This window comes from Salvelinus sp. IW2-2015, linkage group LG17 (genome assembly GCF_002910315.2).
Source record: "Salvelinus sp. IW2-2015 linkage group LG17, ASM291031v2, whole genome shotgun sequence".
Classification (NCBI taxonomy): Eukaryota; Metazoa; Chordata; class Actinopteri; order Salmoniformes; family Salmonidae; genus Salvelinus; species Salvelinus sp. IW2-2015.
Window position 1 is genome coordinate 6612071 of NC_036857.1, and position 17807 is coordinate 6629877.

At 46.9% G+C, this 17807-nt stretch overlaps 2 protein-coding genes across 5 annotated transcripts in view; both read left to right on the plus strand.

The window, feature by feature from the left end:
• The window catches only part of dnah12 (dynein, axonemal, heavy chain 12), a 36597-nt gene extending 23719 nt beyond the window's left edge, over positions 1–12878 (plus strand). Inside the window, exons 39-71 of the mRNA XM_024006004.1 lie at positions 606–772; positions 884–1139; positions 1324–1626; positions 1714–1892; positions 2012–2204; positions 3286–3447; positions 3644–3838; positions 3959–4092; positions 4284–4446; positions 4668–4925; positions 5310–5441; positions 5530–5619; positions 5708–6090; positions 6209–6356; positions 6441–6801; positions 6908–7100; positions 7338–7530; positions 7624–7796; positions 7924–8064; positions 8251–8409; positions 8535–8679; positions 8859–9009; positions 9111–9364; positions 9460–9600; positions 9817–9954; positions 10112–10345; positions 10564–10752; positions 11372–11475; positions 11598–11802; positions 11918–12055; positions 12191–12282; positions 12366–12433; positions 12570–12878. Coding sequence (XP_023861772.1) covers positions 606–772; positions 884–1139; positions 1324–1626; positions 1714–1892; positions 2012–2204; positions 3286–3447; positions 3644–3838; positions 3959–4092; positions 4284–4446; positions 4668–4925; positions 5310–5441; positions 5530–5619; positions 5708–6090; positions 6209–6356; positions 6441–6801; positions 6908–7100; positions 7338–7530; positions 7624–7796; positions 7924–8064; positions 8251–8409; positions 8535–8679; positions 8859–9009; positions 9111–9364; positions 9460–9600; positions 9817–9954; positions 10112–10345; positions 10564–10752; positions 11372–11475; positions 11598–11802; positions 11918–12055; positions 12191–12282; positions 12366–12433; positions 12570–12763 — 6036 coding nt within the window. The 3' untranslated portion in view covers positions 12764–12878. The remainder of the gene's footprint in view (positions 1–605; positions 773–883; positions 1140–1323; positions 1627–1713; positions 1893–2011; positions 2205–3285; positions 3448–3643; positions 3839–3958; positions 4093–4283; positions 4447–4667; positions 4926–5309; positions 5442–5529; positions 5620–5707; positions 6091–6208; positions 6357–6440; positions 6802–6907; positions 7101–7337; positions 7531–7623; positions 7797–7923; positions 8065–8250; positions 8410–8534; positions 8680–8858; positions 9010–9110; positions 9365–9459; positions 9601–9816; positions 9955–10111; positions 10346–10563; positions 10753–11371; positions 11476–11597; positions 11803–11917; positions 12056–12190; positions 12283–12365; positions 12434–12569) is intronic.
• Positions 12879–12972: 94 nt separating this feature from the next.
• Positions 12973–17351, plus strand: asb14b (ankyrin repeat and SOCS box containing 14b). Of its 4 annotated transcripts, none has more exons than XM_024005280.2 (11): positions 12973–13370; positions 13886–14051; positions 14161–14216; positions 14637–14768; positions 14845–15003; positions 15108–15353; positions 15464–15629; positions 15739–16071; positions 16254–16455; positions 16559–16712; positions 16834–17351. In XM_024005280.2, the coding sequence occupies exons 2-11, from the start codon at positions 13933–13935 to the stop codon at positions 17001–17003; spliced, it is 1737 nt and encodes a 578-aa protein (XP_023861048.1). In that variant the 5' UTR covers positions 12973–13370; positions 13886–13932; the 3' UTR covers positions 17004–17351. The 4 variants fall into 4 exon arrangements, with proteins under 4 accessions (XP_023861048.1, XP_023861046.1, XP_023861049.1 ...); XM_024005278.2 differs by having other exon boundaries at positions 12973–13224; XM_024005281.2 differs by having other exon boundaries at positions 12973–13224; positions 16254–16452.
• Positions 17352–17807: the final 456 nt, after the last annotated feature.

A 17807-nucleotide genomic window follows, 5' to 3' on the forward strand; every position in this document is an offset into this window, starting at 1 on the left:
GATAAGTGACAACTTTACAGACGCACATATCATACCCCCAGGACATGCTAACCTCTCACTATTACAATAATGGGAAGTTACCATTTTGGAGGGGGTATGATATTTGTGCGTCTAACCTTCTCACTCATTATTATTCACAATTTATTCAAGATTATCTGTAATCATGGTCGCATCCACATTAATGTAGAAGCATTTACAAACATATTCTACTCGTATTTACAGGAAAAGTGACTCCAAAATAACACAATACATTATTTACCATTAATTTCTACTGGACAAAAAAGTATCTGAACCACAACCAAAACAAACAGCAAATGCATCCAACAAATTTGTAGAGTCACATGCTTAATCTAGTCACTGCGTGCTATGAATATGAGACCACATATGTAACTTTTTACTACTTTAATACGTATATCAGTGAATTTGGCCCAATGCTTCTGATTCACCCGATATGGATGAAAATACCCTCAAATTAAAGCTGACAGTCTGCAATTTAACCTCATAGTCATTATGTCATTTCAAATCCCCCAAAAAATCATATGTGGCACTGTCCCAATACTTTTGGAGCTCACTGTTTATACAGTATATTCTTCCACTGTTTGTAGAACATCATCATGTCCAGGCTGGACAAGAGGAGGAAGGGGGTATTTGGCCCCCCCATGGGGAAGAAGTGTGTCATATTTGTGGATGACATGAACATGCCTGCCCTGGAGCAGTTTGGGGCACAGCCTCCCGTGGAACTCCTACGCCAATACTTTGACCATGGCAACTGGTTAGAGACTACTACATTACAATGCCATCATATCTTGCTTTAGGCTATAATGATCAGTGACATACCTGGAACTTATCATGTCTTTAAAGTTTACTTTCACTGTCTTCCCAGGTATGACCTGAAGGACACCACTAAGATCACCCTGGTGGACCTGCAGCTGATCTCAGCTATGGGGCCTCCTGGTGGCGGGAGGAACGCGGTGACGCCGCGCTTCCTGCGGCACTTCAACATCACCAGCATCAACGCCTTCAGTGACGACACCATGGTGCGCATCTTCTCCAACGTGGTGGCCTTCTACCTCCGCAACAACGAGTTCCCGCCAGACTACTTCACCGTGGGCAACCAGATAGTGGCCGCCACTATGGAGGTGAGAAGGTTCAGGAGATTACATTGGTAGTTATTTTATTTCCACAAGCATAAAACCCACTAGATTTAATCATATACGAGAGTAAAAAGGTGTGATTGTTGACTCTTTTTAAACCATGTAAAATCAAGTTATTTCACTTTCCGTTTCTCTTCTTGCCTAATGCTTCGCCCACGTCTCTCAAAAGGTCTACAAGAAGGCCATGGACAACCTGCTCCCCACGCCAGCGAAGTCCCACTACACGTTCAACCTGCGCGATTTTAGCCGCGTGGTGCAGGGTTGCCTTCTCCTCAAGAAGGAATCCCTGGAGAACAAACGCACCATGATCCGCCTCTTTGTCCATGAGGTGTTCCGCGTATACTACGACCGTCTGGTGGATGACCAAGACCGCGCCTGGCTCTACCTCCTAATGAACGACATCGTCAGGGACCACTTCAAGGAGAACTTTGAGCAGGTGTTTGACCACCTGAAGGCTACAAGCAACAAGGCAGTAAGTACAGGAGATGTTGTTTTTGATGGTAGTTTGTTTACTGTTGTTTAGTTGTGGTGATGAGGTTCCTGTGTTCCCTGTCACTAGCCGCGTGAGGAGGACATGCGTAACCTGCTGTTTGGGGACTACATGAACCCTGACCTGGAGGACAATGATCGTCTGTACTCTGAGGTGCCCTCCATGGAGAGCTTCGGCCAGGTGGTGGAGCTCTGTCTGGATGAGTACAACCAGACACACAAGAACCGCATGAACCTTGTCATCTTTCGGTAAAGTTCTTTAACGTCAAGTTCCAGGGTTTGGGTTTTTATAAGCAGCACAGAATGAGAGGTTAGCTACAATCACTGGAAAACTGAGTATGACTCTGTTTTTGTCCATTTGCGTTTAGCTACGTGCTGGAGCACCTGTCTCGTATCAGCCGTGTGCTGAAGCAGCCAGGGGGCAATGCCCTGCTGGTGGGGGTGGGGGGCAGTGGGCGCCAATCCATCACCCGCCTTGCCACCTCCATGGCCAAGATGACCCTGTTCCAGCCAGAGATCTCCAAGAGCTACGGCCTGAACGAGTGGAGGGACGACCTCAAGGTGAGACTTTAGACCACATATGTCAGAGTCAAGGCCCGCGGGCCACATCCGGCCCGCGAGAAGGTTTTTTACGGCCCCTGGGATGATCTTGATTTATTATTAGAACCGGCCCGCAGACCGCAGCAAGCCGGCAGCCCGCAGATCTTTTACACGCACCAATACTACATTTCCCACAATGCAACGGTGACGCACCGAGCAGTAGGCTGCTTCATTTCAATATTTATTGGCACAGCAGTCGTCAGCATCACAGTAAAATTAACTTTCAGATACCCATCAAAAATGGCAAAACGGAAGGTGGACACTGAGAACCGGGGGTTTCAAACAAGGTGGGAGTCGGAGTATATGTTCACGGAGGTAGCTGGAAAACCTGTGTGTCTTCTGTGTGGAGAAAGTGTGGCGGTACTGAAAGAGTATAATCTGAGACGACATTATGAAACGAAACACGCGGACAAAAACAAGAATATGGACATGGAACAAAGGCTACAAAAGGCAGAGGAATTAAAACGAGGCCTCAAATCTCGACAGGCTCTGTTCAAAAAAGCCAAATCACAAGGCCAGGCTGCTGTCAAGGCCAGTTTTATTTTGGCAGAAGAGATCGCTAAATCAGCCCGGCCATTTACGGAGGGGGATTTCATCAAAAACTGCATGATTAAAGTTTGTGACGAAGTTTGCCCAGAAAAAAGGCAACTCTTTTTAAATGTGAGTCTGAGCAGAAACACCATTGCCGAGAGAGTAGACCAGTTGTCCATCAATCTAAAAGAGCAGCTTGTGAAAAAGGAATATATTTGTTAGGTTTTCAGTAGGTTCAATTAGGTTCACTAGACTATATGCGTCATTTAAAAATTTTTGAACAGTCCGGCCCTCGGCTTGTAGCTAAATTTTTTATTTGGCCCTCCGTCCATTTGACTTTGACACCCCTGCTTTAGACCATTAACATAGAGATTATTCCAGGCCAGGTTGGACTGGAATGGCAACAGTCTACAGATAATTGAAGAGTTGTCACTAGAGGACTTGGGCTGGTATATTTGTTGTGTGTGTTCCATATAATTTTTCTGATTGTTTGCTTTTTCCTGTGCTGCAGCTCCTGCTGAAGAGTGCAGGGGTGAAGGGTCAGAAGACGGTATTTCTGCTAACTGACTCTCAGATCAAGGAGGAGGCCTTCCTGGAGGATGTGGACAGTGTCCTGAACACAGGAGAGGTGCCCAACCTGTTCGCCACGGACGAGAAGGCGGAAATCATGGAGGTAGGTTTTCATAGACCAGTCAGATGGATAATAGGCTTTGGCTTATTAGAGTTAGGCTATGGTTGAGGTTGGAGTTGCTGGGGTTACTGCCCTTTTTTTATATCATCACATTATCTAAGCAGAAGCATTCACAGTGAGTGTTGTGAGTGAGAGGAATAATCATAGCAACCTCGGCCTGCTCCCTCTCTCTCCCCAGGCGGTGCGGCCTATCGCCCAGGCTGGCAATAAGAGTGTGGAGTTCAGCCCCCTGGCCCTGTTTGCCTACTTTGTGTCACGCTGCAGGGAAAACTTGCACATCATAGTGGCCTTCAGTCCTATAGGAGAGGCCTTCCGCAACCGTTTACGCCAGTTCCCCTCCCTCATCAACTGCTGCACCATCGACTGGTTCCAGGTACAGAGGCAGTACAAAACCTATTGAATCTGATGGCTTACACTGTATACTAATGAAGTAATATCAACAATCTTTTGCTTATCAACTTCCCTCACCTCCTCTCTGAACTGCATCTCCCAGCCTTGGCCAGAGGAGGCGCTGGAGCGCGTGGCCAACAAGTTCCTGGAGTCGTTGGAGATGAGTGAGCATGAGAGACAGGAGGTCATGCCCATCTGCAAGACCTTCCACACCTCCGCCATCCAGCTCTCTCACAAGTACATTTAACTCTTCCTTTCAATCTAATTTAACACAGATATCAGATATTYTCTTCTCATGCTACAGAAGTTATTGATGACAAAAGAAACACAGCAATTCCATTTGAATGACTTTATCAAAACAGACTAAAATCAAGGACAGATGTATTACATATTTATCGCACGATAGCTGAGGATGTTGTTGTTCCCAGGTTCCTTTCGGAGCTGGGTCGCCATAACTACGTGACACCCACCTCCTACCTGGAGTTGATCGCTGCGTTCCGTCAGCTGCTCACCCAGAAGAGAGACATGGTCATGAAGGCCAAGAAGAGGTACACCAACGGCCTGGACAAACTGGCCTTCGCTGAGTCTCAGGTACATCAAACCGATTGTTTTTATCTTGCTACAACATGAATGTAGGGATCTATGTGGATTGTGTGTGTCATGGTTTGTTGCCTCATTATGTACTGTGACTTGAGACCTAAGGCAACTTGAATCAAGTGTTCTTGAACCTTTGATGTGTGTGCGTTCACCCCTTTGCATTACACTGTGCTCAGCCTTAGCTCTGTCCCTCATGAGTATGATCTGTTGTGTAGGTGAGTGAGATGAAGAAGGAGCTGGTGGACTTGCAGCCTAAACTGGAGCAGGCCAAGATAGACAACACCAAGATGATGAAGGTGTTAGAGGTAGAGTCAGTGCAGGTGGAGGCCAAGAGTAAGGTGGTGCGTGTGGACGAGGAGGCTGCCACTCTGAAGGCCAATGAGGCCCAGGCCCTGAAGAACGAGTGTGAGAGCGACCTGGCAGAGGCCATACCTGCCCTGGAGATGGCCCTCTCAGCCCTGGACACCCTGAAGGTAGGGAAGGGAAAGGGGGATACCTTGTCAGTTGCACAACTGATTGCATTGTGTCTTCTGCATTTAACCCAACCCCTCTGAATCAGAGAGGTGCGGGGGGGGGGGGTGGGCTGTCTTAATCGACATCAGCATCATCGGCGTCCGGGGAGCAGTTGTTGTTGGGGGTTAAGTGCCTTGCTCAAGGGCAGAACGGCAGATTTTTCCAACTTGCCTGCTCAGGATTTGAACCAGTGACCTTTCAGTTACTGGTCCAACGCTCTTGGGATTCTGATCAAACAGAGATCAGCCTGCCCTGCACAGGGGATTACCAAAGGGGATTGAAAGGAGACTTGCACAAAGCAAACAGACAAAGTATGATCTTATCTGATCTCTCTTCCCTCTCAGCCCTCTGACGTGACCATCGTGAAGTCGATGAAGAGCCCTCCGTCTGGGGTAAAGCTGGTGATGGCGGCCGTGTGTGTGATGAAGGAGCTGAAACCTGATAAAATTGTTGATCCTGCTGGGACTGGACAGAAGGTCAGGAACTGCTCTACCTCTTTTTTCATTTATTAAATCAAATGTGTTTGCTTATATGTTTAATTATGTTTTCTTACCACTTGAACAGATTCTTGACTACTGGGGTCCGAGCAAAAAGCTTCTTGGAGACATGAATTTCCTACGAGACCTGAAAGAGTACGACAAGGACAACATCCCTGTGAGTCCCTGTGAAATTGCATTTAAACTGAAGTGTCAATGTAAATCTATATACTTTTTAATTGACTCTCTTCTCTTTTCCCGGCTAGGTCCCTGTGATGCAAAAGATCCGCAGTGAGTACATGACTAATCCTGACTTTGATCCCACCAAAGTGGCCAAGGCCTCCTCTGCCGCCGAGGGCCTGTGCAAGTGGGTCACTGCCATGGAGATCTACGACAGAGTGGCCAAGGTAGTGGCCCCTAAGAAAGCCGGCCTGGCCGAGGCTCAGCTGTCTCTGGCCACCACCATGTCTCTGCTGAACCAGAAGAGAGCCGAGTTGAAGGAGGTGGAGGACCGTCTGGCCCTGCTGCAGAAGACCTTTGAGGAGAAGACTGAGGAGAAGGCCCAACTGGAGTTCCAGGTGGACTTGTGTGCCCGCAAACTGGAGAGAGCCGAGAAACTCATCGGAGGCCTAGGAGGAGAGAAGACCAGGTGCTCTGGATGATGGAGATTATTAAATAAATTGATTGTTTCAAATGGTTTGTGTAGGCCATTAGTACCTGAGGTCTTTGCTATGTCCTGAGGGACTGTGTGTGCTTTCCCTCTACAGGTGGTCCAAAGCAGCAGATGACCTTCAGAACACCTATGATAACCTGACCGGTGACGTGCTCATCTCAGCTGGCGTCATCGCCTACCTTGGAGCCTTCACTGCTGCCTTCAGACAGAACTGTGCCAAGATATGGACCAAGCTCTGCAAGGTACAGGCACATACAGCAGCACCTCAGCTCAACACCAATTCATTGTCACCAATCTTAATCTTGTTATTTATTCCTACCCTCCAGTCTAAGAACATTCCGTCATCAGATGATTTCTCCCTGAGTAAGACCCTGGGAGACCCCATAAAGATCCGGGCGTGGAACATCTCAGGCCTGCCCACCGACAGCTTCTCCATAGACAACGGGGTCATTGTCAGCAACTCCCGCCGGTGGCCCCTGATGATAGACCCCCAGGGCCAGGCCAACAAGTGGGTGAAGAACTCTGAGAAGGACAACAACCTGAGCGTGATCAAGCTGACGGACGGAGACTACATGAGAACCCTGGAGAACTGCATCCAGTTCGGGACCCCTCTGCTGCTGGAGAACGTAGGGGAGGAGCTGGACCCTTCGCTGGAGCCCCTGCTGCTCAAACAGACTTTTAAACAAGGTACCGAACAGGACGGCACGCTCTGATGAACATCATATCATGTGCAAGGATTTATCGTTACATACTGGTGTCATTTGATTACAGACTATTTGTTTGTGTCATCCAGGGGGCATGGACTGTATCCGGCTGGGGGAGAGTGTAATCGAGTACTCATGTGACTTCCGGTTCTACATCACAACTAAGCTGCGGAACCCCCACTACCTTCCGGAGCTGGCCACCAAGGTGTCTCTGCTCAACTTCATGATCACCCCTGAGGGCCTTGAGGACCAGCTGCTGGGCATTGTGGTCGCCAAGGAGAGGTGTGTGTTGCAACACACGCTACACTACTCGCTATGCTGTGCAGATCTATCGTTATTTATAGTGGATCATTTTCCAGTAATGAACTTATAACATAAACTCTTAACCTGTCTACCAGATACAGCACAGACTGCACAAAAAGCATTGATCTGTTTATGACCAATCGTACTGTGACTGTATATGATGAAGATATAAATCTAGACGACTAACCCCTGACCTCATCATGTCTCTCTCTGCAGGCCGGAGTTGGAGGAGGAGCGGAACGCCCTGATTCTGCAGTCTGCATCCAATAAGAAGGTCCTGAAGGAGATCGAGGACAAGATCCTGGAGACACTGTCGTCGTCCGAGGGGAACATCCTGGAGGATGAGAGCGCCATCCAGGTCCTCGACTCGGCCAAGATCATGTCCAACGAGATCTCCAAGAAACAGCAGGTCTGGACCACACTGGAAGAACAGTCAAAATGTGTTGAAAGCCAATTAGAATGAGGTAGAAGTCCAACTTCTACCCCATCTCCCAACCCACAGATTGCTGAGAAGACAGAGGTCAAGATAGCAGAGTCTAGGGAGGGCTACAGAGCCATCGCCAAGCACTCCTCCATCCTGTTCTTCAGCATCGCTGACCTGGCCAACATAGACCCCATGTACCAGTACTCCCTCAGCTGGTTTGTCAACCTCTACATCAACTCCATACAGGACAGGTGAGAAACATGCTCCTACACAGATAACAAGGGTTTAGACCTCATGAGTCACTGGTTAATGAATATGATGTACAGTTAGACCGAAGCTCCTTTGTGTCCTAGGTAACACATGGCATCTGTGTTTCAGTAACAAGTCCAAGATCCTGGAGAAAAGGCTGAGGTACCTCATCGACCACTTCACCTTCAACCTGTACTGTAACGTGTGTCGCTCCCTGTTTGAGAAGGACAAACTGCTCTTCTCATTCCTACTCTGCTCCAACCTCCTCCTGTAAGTCCATACCACACACTGAGGACCAGTACTAGGTCAAACATTTAAAATTGATTTTTGTGAAATGAGTGGTCATTTATTTATTAAAATAAAATTGTCTTTAAGCATGCTATTTAAGATAAGGTGGGATAAACGTGATTGTTTGTGTCTGACAAGTGTCTGTTTTTTGGGAGGGGGGTTTCTCAGAGCGAAGAAGGAAATAGAATATGGTGACTTTATGTTCCTGCTGACTGGAGGGGTGGGTCTGCAGAACAACGTCCCCAACCCAGACCCCCACTGGCTGCAGGACAAAAGCTGGGACGAGATCTGCCGGGCCAGCCACCTGCCCAACCTCCAGGGACTCAAGTATGACATAGACAAACTGCTGAGCTTGCCTCTTTTTGGTTTGGGGGATTAGAGATTTATTCAGTGTTTTGTTTCTGCTAATACTCAAATATGGAATATGTCGTCCTTCTCTGTGATTCTCATAGGGAGAGCTTCATCAAGATCCCAGATAAATTCTTGGTCATCTATGATAGCAAAGAGCCCTATAACACCAATCTGCCTAAGCCCTGGTGTGACTGCCTCAATGACCTGCAGAAGATGATCATTTACCGCTGTCTCAGGCCAGACAAGGTTAGAGAGAGAAATAAGCCAATCCCTATTTACTTTTGCTGTCCACTTAAAGTCAATGCGAAGARGACACTCGAAAATCAATACAGAGGATGCTGAAGGTAGATATAGGTGTGTGTGTGCGGACATATCATATGTTTGCATGTATGCTTACTGTTGTATGCTACTCCTTATGTTTCCAGATTGTGCCGGCCATCACAAACTATGTGACTGACAAACTTGGGAAGAAGTTTGTGGAGCCGCCTCCCTTTGACCTGAGTAAGAGCTACACAGACTCCAACTCCACCATCCCTCTGGTGTTTGTGCTATCTCCTGGAGCCGACCCCATGGCCAGTAAGTAGTACCCGACTGATCTCATACACATACCTCAAACCTGCTACTGCTTTTGTTTGATATGGAAAATGGCTCCGCCTCACCCCACCCCTCTCTTCCAGGCTTGCTGAAGTTTGCCAACGACAAGAGCATGGGTGGCACCAAGTTCCAGTCCATCTCCCTGGGCCAGGGCCAGGGCCCCATCGCTGCCAAGATGATCCGCTCGGCCATGAAGGAGGGCACCTGGGTGTGCCTGCAGAACTGCCACTTGGCCGTCTCCTGGATGTCCACCCTGGAGAAGATCTGTGAGGACTTTAGCCCAGAGACCTGCCACCCAGAATTCCGACTGTGGCTCACCAGCTACCCCTCGCCCAAGGTAGGGTACAACACTGCATCCAGCCTGGTCAACCAGTATACAATAGGATGACCGGCATCCATGATGTTGATTCATAACCCTCTTCCCTGTGTCAGTTCCCAATGACCCTCCTGCAGAATGGGGTGAAGATGACCAACGAGCCGCCCACAGGTCTCAGGCTCAACCTGCTGCAGTCTTACCTGTCAGACCCCGTCTCAGACCAGGACTTCTTCAACGCCTGCACGGACAAAGAACTGGTGAGTGGTGACATGGTTCACACACACACATAGTCCTCTGTAGCTCAGTTGGTAGAGTAATGCCAGAATAGTGTTCTTGCAATGCCAGGATAGTGTTTTTGATTCCCGGGGCCACCTATACATAGCAAATATTATTATTATTATTTATTTTATTACACACACACCCACACACACACACACAAACGCTGCGCTGATTGTTCCTCTGGTTGTTTCTAGGTGTGGGAGAAGCTGCTGTATGGCGTTTGCTTCTTCCACGCTCTGGTACAGGAGAGGAAGAAGTTTGGTCCTCTGGGCTGGAACATCCCCTATGGGTTCAACGAGTCTGATCTGCGCATCAGTATCAGACAACTACAGGTAGTAATACACATCAACTCAGGGCTGGAGTATTTGAGAGAGATTGTCATTTTTAAAAGACTGTGGTCTTAATGTGGTTGTTGAATATAAATATATGTGATTGCAGATTGTGTGGTTCCCCTCTCTCACCCTGTTGTTTGTGTTCCTCCTCCTCCAGCTGTTTGTGAGGGAGTACGATCAGGTGCCGATGGAGGCCATCACCTACCTGACAGGGGAGTGTAACTACGGGGGCCGTGTGACTGACGATTGGGACAGGAGGCTCCTGATGACCATCCTGGCTGACTTCTACAACAAGAACATCATCGAGAACCCCCGCTACACCTTCTCCCCCAGCGGAAAGTATTACGCCCCGCCAAAGTCCAACTACGAGGACTACATCGAGTTCATACGGGTGAGCAGGAGTTAGACAGGGAAGGAATGAGACATTAATTCATCAGGTGTAGAGCTGTGTGTTGTCAGCATAGCTATCAGAATCAATACCATTCTGTCTGATAACATTACCATGTTCAAAGTGAAGAGAATTGGACCCAGAATGGAACCTTGCAGGATGCCGCATGGCTCACATTCATGCGTTCCATCATGTTTTCCATCTTGTGTTGATGTCTTCAGAACCTTCCGTTCCTCCAGCACCCAGAAGTGTTTGGGATGCATGAGAACGTGGACATCTCCAAGGACCTGCAGCAGACCAAGCAGCTGTTTGACTCCCTGCTCCTCACCCAGGGAGGAGGGGCCAAAGGAGGAGCCAGCTCCGGGGGAGACAACACCCTCTTCGACATAGCCAATGACATCCTCACCAAGGTAAAGCYAAACCAGTCCTTGTACAGCTGAAATGTACTGCCTTTTCCCCCGATATATTTGTCATCCGAATAAATGATTTTAAGTTTGTTTCAAGTTTTATTAGTCGTATGAACGGGATACGCATGGTACACATCGTCCAACGAAATGCTTATTTTAGGTTCCTTCTTGACAATGCAACAACAATAAAAAATAATAAAATAAAAGAATACAAACATAAAGTAAATGGCTCAGTAGAATAGAATAAACATTTTAGCAGAAGTATAATACAGGAAGGCACAATTTATATCCCAATATTTACATGTGTATTGGTGAAGGGGAGGGGGCAGTGTATAAATTGAGCAGTATAACAAGAGTCTTGTAGCAGCAGTTGTGATGTGTGTGTGTGTGTGTGTATGATGTGTGTGTGTGTTGTGTGTGTGTGTGTGTGTGTGTGTGTGTGTGTGTGTGTGTGTGTGTGTGTGTGTGTGTGTGTGTGTGTGTGTGTGTGTGTGTGTGTGTGTGTGTGTGTAGCATGAATGTACTGTATATGTGTGGGTGTGTGCATGAGTGAGTGTATGTGTGCTACGGTACTGAGAATCAGAGCAGGTGGTCAGTTAAGTCACTTGTCTGTTTCTTGTAGCTTCCAGCTAACTTTGACATCGAGGCTGCTCTGTTGAAGTACCCTGTTCTGTATGAAGAGAGCATGAACACTGTACTGGTGCAGGAGATGGAGCGCTACAACACGTATGTCATCTCATCACACACCCAAAAAAACACACCTCAGAAAAACAACTCAATTCTGATGTAGATCTTAATGTAAATTACCAAAACCCACAATAGGATCATATTACTGTCTTGTCTTCCAGGTTGGCAGTTACGATCCGTGTGAGCCTGCAGAACCTGCTGAAGGCCATCAAGGGCCTGGTGGTGATGGATGCTGAGCTGGAGGCCCTGTCAGGCAGCCTGATGGTGGGCAAGCTGCCAGAGAAGTGGGCTAAACGCTCCTACCCCAGCCTCAAACCCCTGGGCAGCTACATCACAGACTTCCTTGCCAAGCTCAAGTTCCTGCAGGTCAGTCGATTAGCCTCAGTATTGTTTTTAAATCGATCATCGGCATGTATTTCGTTTTCTCATGAAGAGGAAACAGTTCGGTTTTGTTTACTAATGTGTTCTTTGCCCCCTGCAGGACTGGTATGAGAGCAACAAGCCCCATGTCTTCTGGCTGTCTGGGTTCTTCTTCACCCAGGCCTTCCTGACCGGGGCCATGCAGAACTACGCCAGGAAATACTCCATCCCCATCGACCTGCTCTGCTTCCACTTCCAGGTCACGCAAACAGCTGAATTAGAAGAGACTTTGGTTTTTTGAGGCATTGTTGTAAACAAGTTATTACTTAAAAAGGCCCCTCTTCCTCTTGTTTGTCTGTTTTGATTAGTCTTCCTTCCCTCTCATTGGGAACAGGTTCTTCCCATCGACACCTCAAACTCCTCTCCTGAGGACGGGGTCTACATCCACGGTCTGTTTCTGGACGGCGCTCGCTGGGACAAGAATAGGTAGAAGACTCTCTCAAACAAGGCTATTCTTTAAATGATACCAGAGAGTGCAGTGAACTGAGACTGATCTCTCCCACTCACAGTGGAGTCCTGGCTGAGCAGCATCCCAAGGTTCTTTTTGATACAGTCCCCATCATCTGGATCAAACCAAGTAAGTTTGTCTCTCATTCTCTATGCACTTCTCTTCCTCTTTGACTCCCCTCTGTTATTCTCTCTCTCTCTCTCTCTCTCTCTCTCTGACTTCCCTCTGTTATATTCTCTCTCTCTCCCTCACTCTCTCTCTCCAGCGGAGAAGAAAGGCAGTGACCTTCCCCAGACCCTGTATGTGTGTCCGCTGTATAAGACCAGCGAGAGGAAGGGCACCCTGTCCACCACAGGCCACTCTACCAACTTTGTCATCACCATGATGCTGCCCACCAGCAAGCGCCCTCAGCACTGGATCAAGAGAGGCGTGGCCATGCTCTGCCAGTTGGATGACTGAGGACACTGAGGAGTAGGGAAGGACGCGCTATTTAACTTTATGTCATTACACCGAGACTTCGCTCCCTGGTGGATTCTCTATTCACTTTAATCATATAAAAAATACTTTGATGTAACTTGTGTGGCTGTTGGTTTTGTTTAGGTCTGTTGAGTACACACAACACCTGATTAGGACCATAGCAGACCTACAGTATGTGATACCTGCCTATGGCCACTGGGGGGTGTGTGTGTGCGTGTGCGTATGTGTGTGGGCGTGCGTGCATGTGTGTGTTTGTGTCAATCAGTTGAGCGGTGGGTAGAGTTGCAGTGTGCTCAGTGGGTCAGAGCCAGGTGCAGGATGGGAAGGTCCCGTGATCAGATATAAATAGCTGGGGAGATATACATAGACATGCTTTGGAAGCTTAGTGTGATTAACCCACTGAAGATTGTGAGGCCATCGGAGAAACAGCCTGTTGACTGAAGGTAAACAGAAAACAAAAGACATAATCCTCTGGGAGGTTTAAGGATGGAATGGTGTGGTGCCTGAATGCCATTGTTCATCTGAAATGGTGTGATATGGTGCCATGTAATTGTTGAACTTGGAGTGGCCATTGCATGCTCAACTTACAGTAAGTGGCTTGATAACTGTTGAATAATAGCTTTTTTAATTCTAAAGGTTTTATCCACAGTTCCCTATAAAGGCTGATGTAGTTTTCAATGTGCAATACCCAACACTACAGCCACACATATAATGCACCAACCCATGCCTTGTTTAGCCTTTATTATACTATACTGTCATCATCAAAGTCACGCCACTGCAGAGAACTGGGGCAGCTATTTCAAGCAGAACACAACCATTAAGCATGTAAATATACTGTAATGTATCAATGTATTATCTTGTTTTCTATGTATGTGAAATGATAGTCAGCACAAACTCACAAAAATGACAGTGTACAACATGGCTGCAATGCTCTCCAGTTTTACTGTTGTCTATGAAATGTCTGCCGAGGTCCTGTTGTTATTTGAGGCTGCTGGCTGGTCATGTGTATGGTCCCTGCCCTGGTAGGTAACATGTTGCCCCTTTAAAATACCAGTAGTTGAACAGAGAATGAGAATGAAGGTTCTTAACATGATGTCTCCCCAGCTCAAGTTAGTAGTTTCCTGGTGAGTTGACCCTTCCTGGAGTGACAGATGAACTCAGAGACAGAGGCAGGATATGTTTTTGACCAACCAGAAGAGGACAATGTCACACAGTACATGATTGAACAGAGCCTTCTGAAATACAACAAGCACAAAGGCTCACTCCCTAAGTAAGACCTCTCAAATGGCAAAATACCTGCTGCTTTATTCTGTGTATACCACATGGGTTAGCTGTGGAATATCCAAGTGATTCCGTGTTTATACATATATTTCACCCAGTGATCCTGCAGGCCCTGAAGGTGATCCTGATGAGATCTTTACAGTGATAAAGGAAGGTGAGCATGGCTTTTTCCTTATCTTAACTCCTTAATGACTTCTGCTATGTGTGATCATCTCTTTTCCGGTCTCATAGATTGTCTGGCCCCTATATGGTGTGTGTGGAGTTGAGTCAGAGGTGGAATAAGATGGAGGGATATGACAGCACTGCCATAGAGGTTACAGCTAGTCTATTGACTTTGGCACTGTTCCAGTGCAGGATACTGGAGGGCCCAGCGATGAATAACAGTTCTGGTCTTCGGATGCATCTCAATAGTCTAAATATAATTCCTTTACTTGCCTCATCTCATTTCAGAAAGTGAAAATGTCTTTCACTTGTCCAGTTCTCACACATCAGTTCAACCGAATGAAAAGGACAGGAGAGGTAGCCATGTCAGACTATTGAGATTTACCCCGTACCTGTCTTCCTGTTCTGTTAGGTAATGAGGAGGCCCTAATAAGGTTAGCTGAGCAACCAGGAGCCATGTCCAGAGTAGACGACAGAGGATGGATCCCGTTACATGAGGCCGCAGTGCAGGAGAAGAAAAGTATACTGGAGATCGTCTTCTCAGGTACTGGTTTAGAGACATATCTCAAGGGACTTTCCTGGTCAAATCTAGATAGTAATATACAGGTCCATGTGTCCAGCTTCCCCCCAGGGTGCAGAGCAGTGCCGGACTCTGAAAGGAGAGACACCTCTCTTCCTGGCTGTAGTGTGCGGCCTGAGGGAAAACGCTACGTTCCTGCTTCAGAATGGATGCTGTCCAGACCTCCAGAACGATGACGAGGAATCTCCACTCGTGGCAGGTATTCAAAATATATCTTAGATGTCCGTAGATTTAGATTTTTGTTTATGGAGCACAACTTTAACCTTCTTCCATTCTTCCTGCTCTGTCACCTATTTCCTACAGCTATAGTAAATGACCAATATGATTGTGCCTCGCTCCTGCTTCGCTGCAATGCCAAGGTGGACCAAACAGGAGATCTGGAGCGGACTGCCCTCCATGAGGCATCCCTCCTGGGTCTGGACAATTTTGTTAACCTGCTACTGCAGTCCGGAGCCAACCCAAACGCAAGGGATGTTGACAAGCTGACCCCACTGGCACTGGCTGCAGAGACAGGGCACCTTAACGTAGTGGAGGTCCTGCTACAGAAAGGTGTGTGTGTGTGTCTGTGTGTGTGTGTGTCTGGACCATATGGAGTGATTAACTTTCTGTCTCTCCTCTCTCTTTATCCTTTTCTCTCGCTCTCTCTATCACTCTGTCAGGAGCCAGCGTGCAGTCTCAGACAGAGGGCTCTGTGCTGTTTGAGGCGGTTGCATCAGGTAATCCTGACATCATCTCTCTGCTGCTGGACTATGGGGCAGACCCCGACATGCCCAACCACAGTGGGCACCTACCCATCCACCGTGCTGCATACCACGGGCATCTGTTGTGAGTGGAGAAAGATCTTTACTTTATATACCCCTTTTATATTTATTTATTTATTTTTCTGCTGTTAGGAGGTACAGATATTGAAAGGTCTTCTCCTCTCTCTCCTCAGGGTGTTGGAACGGTTGATCTCAGCAACAAATATGGAGGCAGTGAAGAAGAGTGGTATGAGTCCCCTTCACTCTGCTGCTGCTGGGGGACACACCCAGTGCCTGGAGGTCCTTCTCAATGCAGGCTACGACCCCAACTTCATGCTGCACCCACGCGTGCGCAATAAATACGATGACGAACGCAGGTCGGCTCTTTACTTTGCTGTATCGAACAACGATGTCCAGTCCACCCGTCTGTTGCTGGAGGCTGAGGCCATGGTCAACCAGGACCCTGTCAACTGTCTACAAGTGGCTCTGCGGCTGGGCAACTATGAGCTTATAAACACTCTGCTGAGGTAGGAATCAAACTCAAGTCAAATCAAACTTTATAAAATTAAGTGCATTTCAAAATCTCAATATACTTTACAGTAAAATATGTTATGTGAGGGAGAGGAATTAGCCTGTAGTATGTATTTTTGATTACTGTGTACTGTTAATGTAGGCCTAATGGATTTTGTTGGTCTTGTCAATCAATCAGGTACGGTGCTAACGCCAGCTACTATTCTCGTGTCAAAACAACACACTTCCCATCAGCACTGCAGTATGCGCTGAAAGATGAGGTCATGCTGAGGATGCTTCTCAACCATGGATACGATGTACAGCGCTGCTTTGACTGTCCCTATGGAGACAGTTCCCATGACTACGCACCCTGGACGACCTCGGTCACCAAAGACATGGTGGTTAGACAACTAGTGCTAAGGAGGAAAACAAGCATTATGTGGTCATTGTAAATGTGGTTATTACAAACTCTATCTCTGTCTCTTTTTTTCTGTCTGTCTGTAGTTCTGTGAGGTGATAACAGTCAAGTGGCTGAAACACATCTCGGCACAGGTAGTGCGCATCATGCTGGACTACACAGACCACGTCACCCTCTGTGTCAAACTCAAGGAATGCCTGAAGACACAGAAACAGTGGCCTGAGATATGCCATATCCAAGGTACTATAACGGAACTGCACTGCACAGATTCCTTTTCACAATAATTATTATGTAATTACCATTTGACCAAATTTCTAAGTAAATTCCAGGTAAATAAAACATGACCCTAATGCCCCCTCAGAGAATGTGCGCAGCCTGAAGCACCTGTGTCGGCTGCGTATCCGGGACTGCCTGAGCCGTCTGCGTCTGCGATCCCCAGCCTTCATCAGCTTCATGCCTCTCCCCACCAGGCTTAAGGACTACCTCCGATACAGAGAGTATGACATCTACAGCAGGGGCAGCCCTGATTGATCATAACATAATGGCACTCTCTAAGAAAGTTCCAGTTCTTTATCAGTTTGTCTGGACCTTGTTTACTTTTGTAAGTGTGTGTCTCTTTAGTTCCTACTCGAGGATCAACAACAAGCAATATTCTCTCCCTTTTTTCCTACTCTGAATGCATGTTATGTCATAGGCAGCACAATGTGTGTTGCTCCTAGGTTGAGCATTGTGGGTCACTGAACCAACTGGGATAAGCCTGTTAGGTTAAAATGATATTTTTGTATAATTATTGAATTTGTAAGGAATTACACATTTAGTGTAATGTCCTATTTTTATCTGTGATCTATAATAATTGTATTTTGTCATTAAACATTTGAACAGAAGTCTTAGAACTGGGTTCAGAAACCTTATTCTATTTTCATCTACTAACATTGAAATCCATGTCACCTGTTGTGCACACATCATATGCCATCATTGGAGAAGGCATAAAAATCTGAGGAAATAAGATTTTTTTCCTATAGCAGACTTTCATTTGTCAGATGTCATTCTGGATGCATGGTCTCAATTAAATAGGCCAGCCAAAACGCAATAAGCATTTCCCAGTCATACCACCACCAGATATACCAGTATATCAAATGTCAGACTGAAAGTGGATAGGTCATGGTGTTATTGGGCCTATACTATTTATGGATATTACTCTGATTCAAACAAATGCCTTTTTATGTCAATAAGTTATGTGTCACAGACGGTATAAAATCATAACTTTAGAGACAGAAACGGTTTAATTTGACACATTTTTGTTAAGATTTCTGTAGTAGGCCAGGCCTTAGTGGA

Excerpts from the sequence above, each read along its gene's own strand:
- asb14b (XM_024005280.2), top strand. The coding sequence starts at position 13,933 with ATGAACTCAGAGACAGAGGCAGGATATGTTTTTGACCAACCAGAAGAG. Across the intron at positions 14,052-14,160 it reads CACAAAGGCTCACTCCCTAA|TGATCCTGCAGGCCCTGAAG; the intron begins GTAAGACCTCTC and ends TATTTCACCCAG. Across the intron at positions 16,456-16,558 it reads CGGTCACCAAAGACATGGTG|TTCTGTGAGGTGATAACAGT; the intron begins GTTAGACAACTA and ends GTCTGTCTGTAG.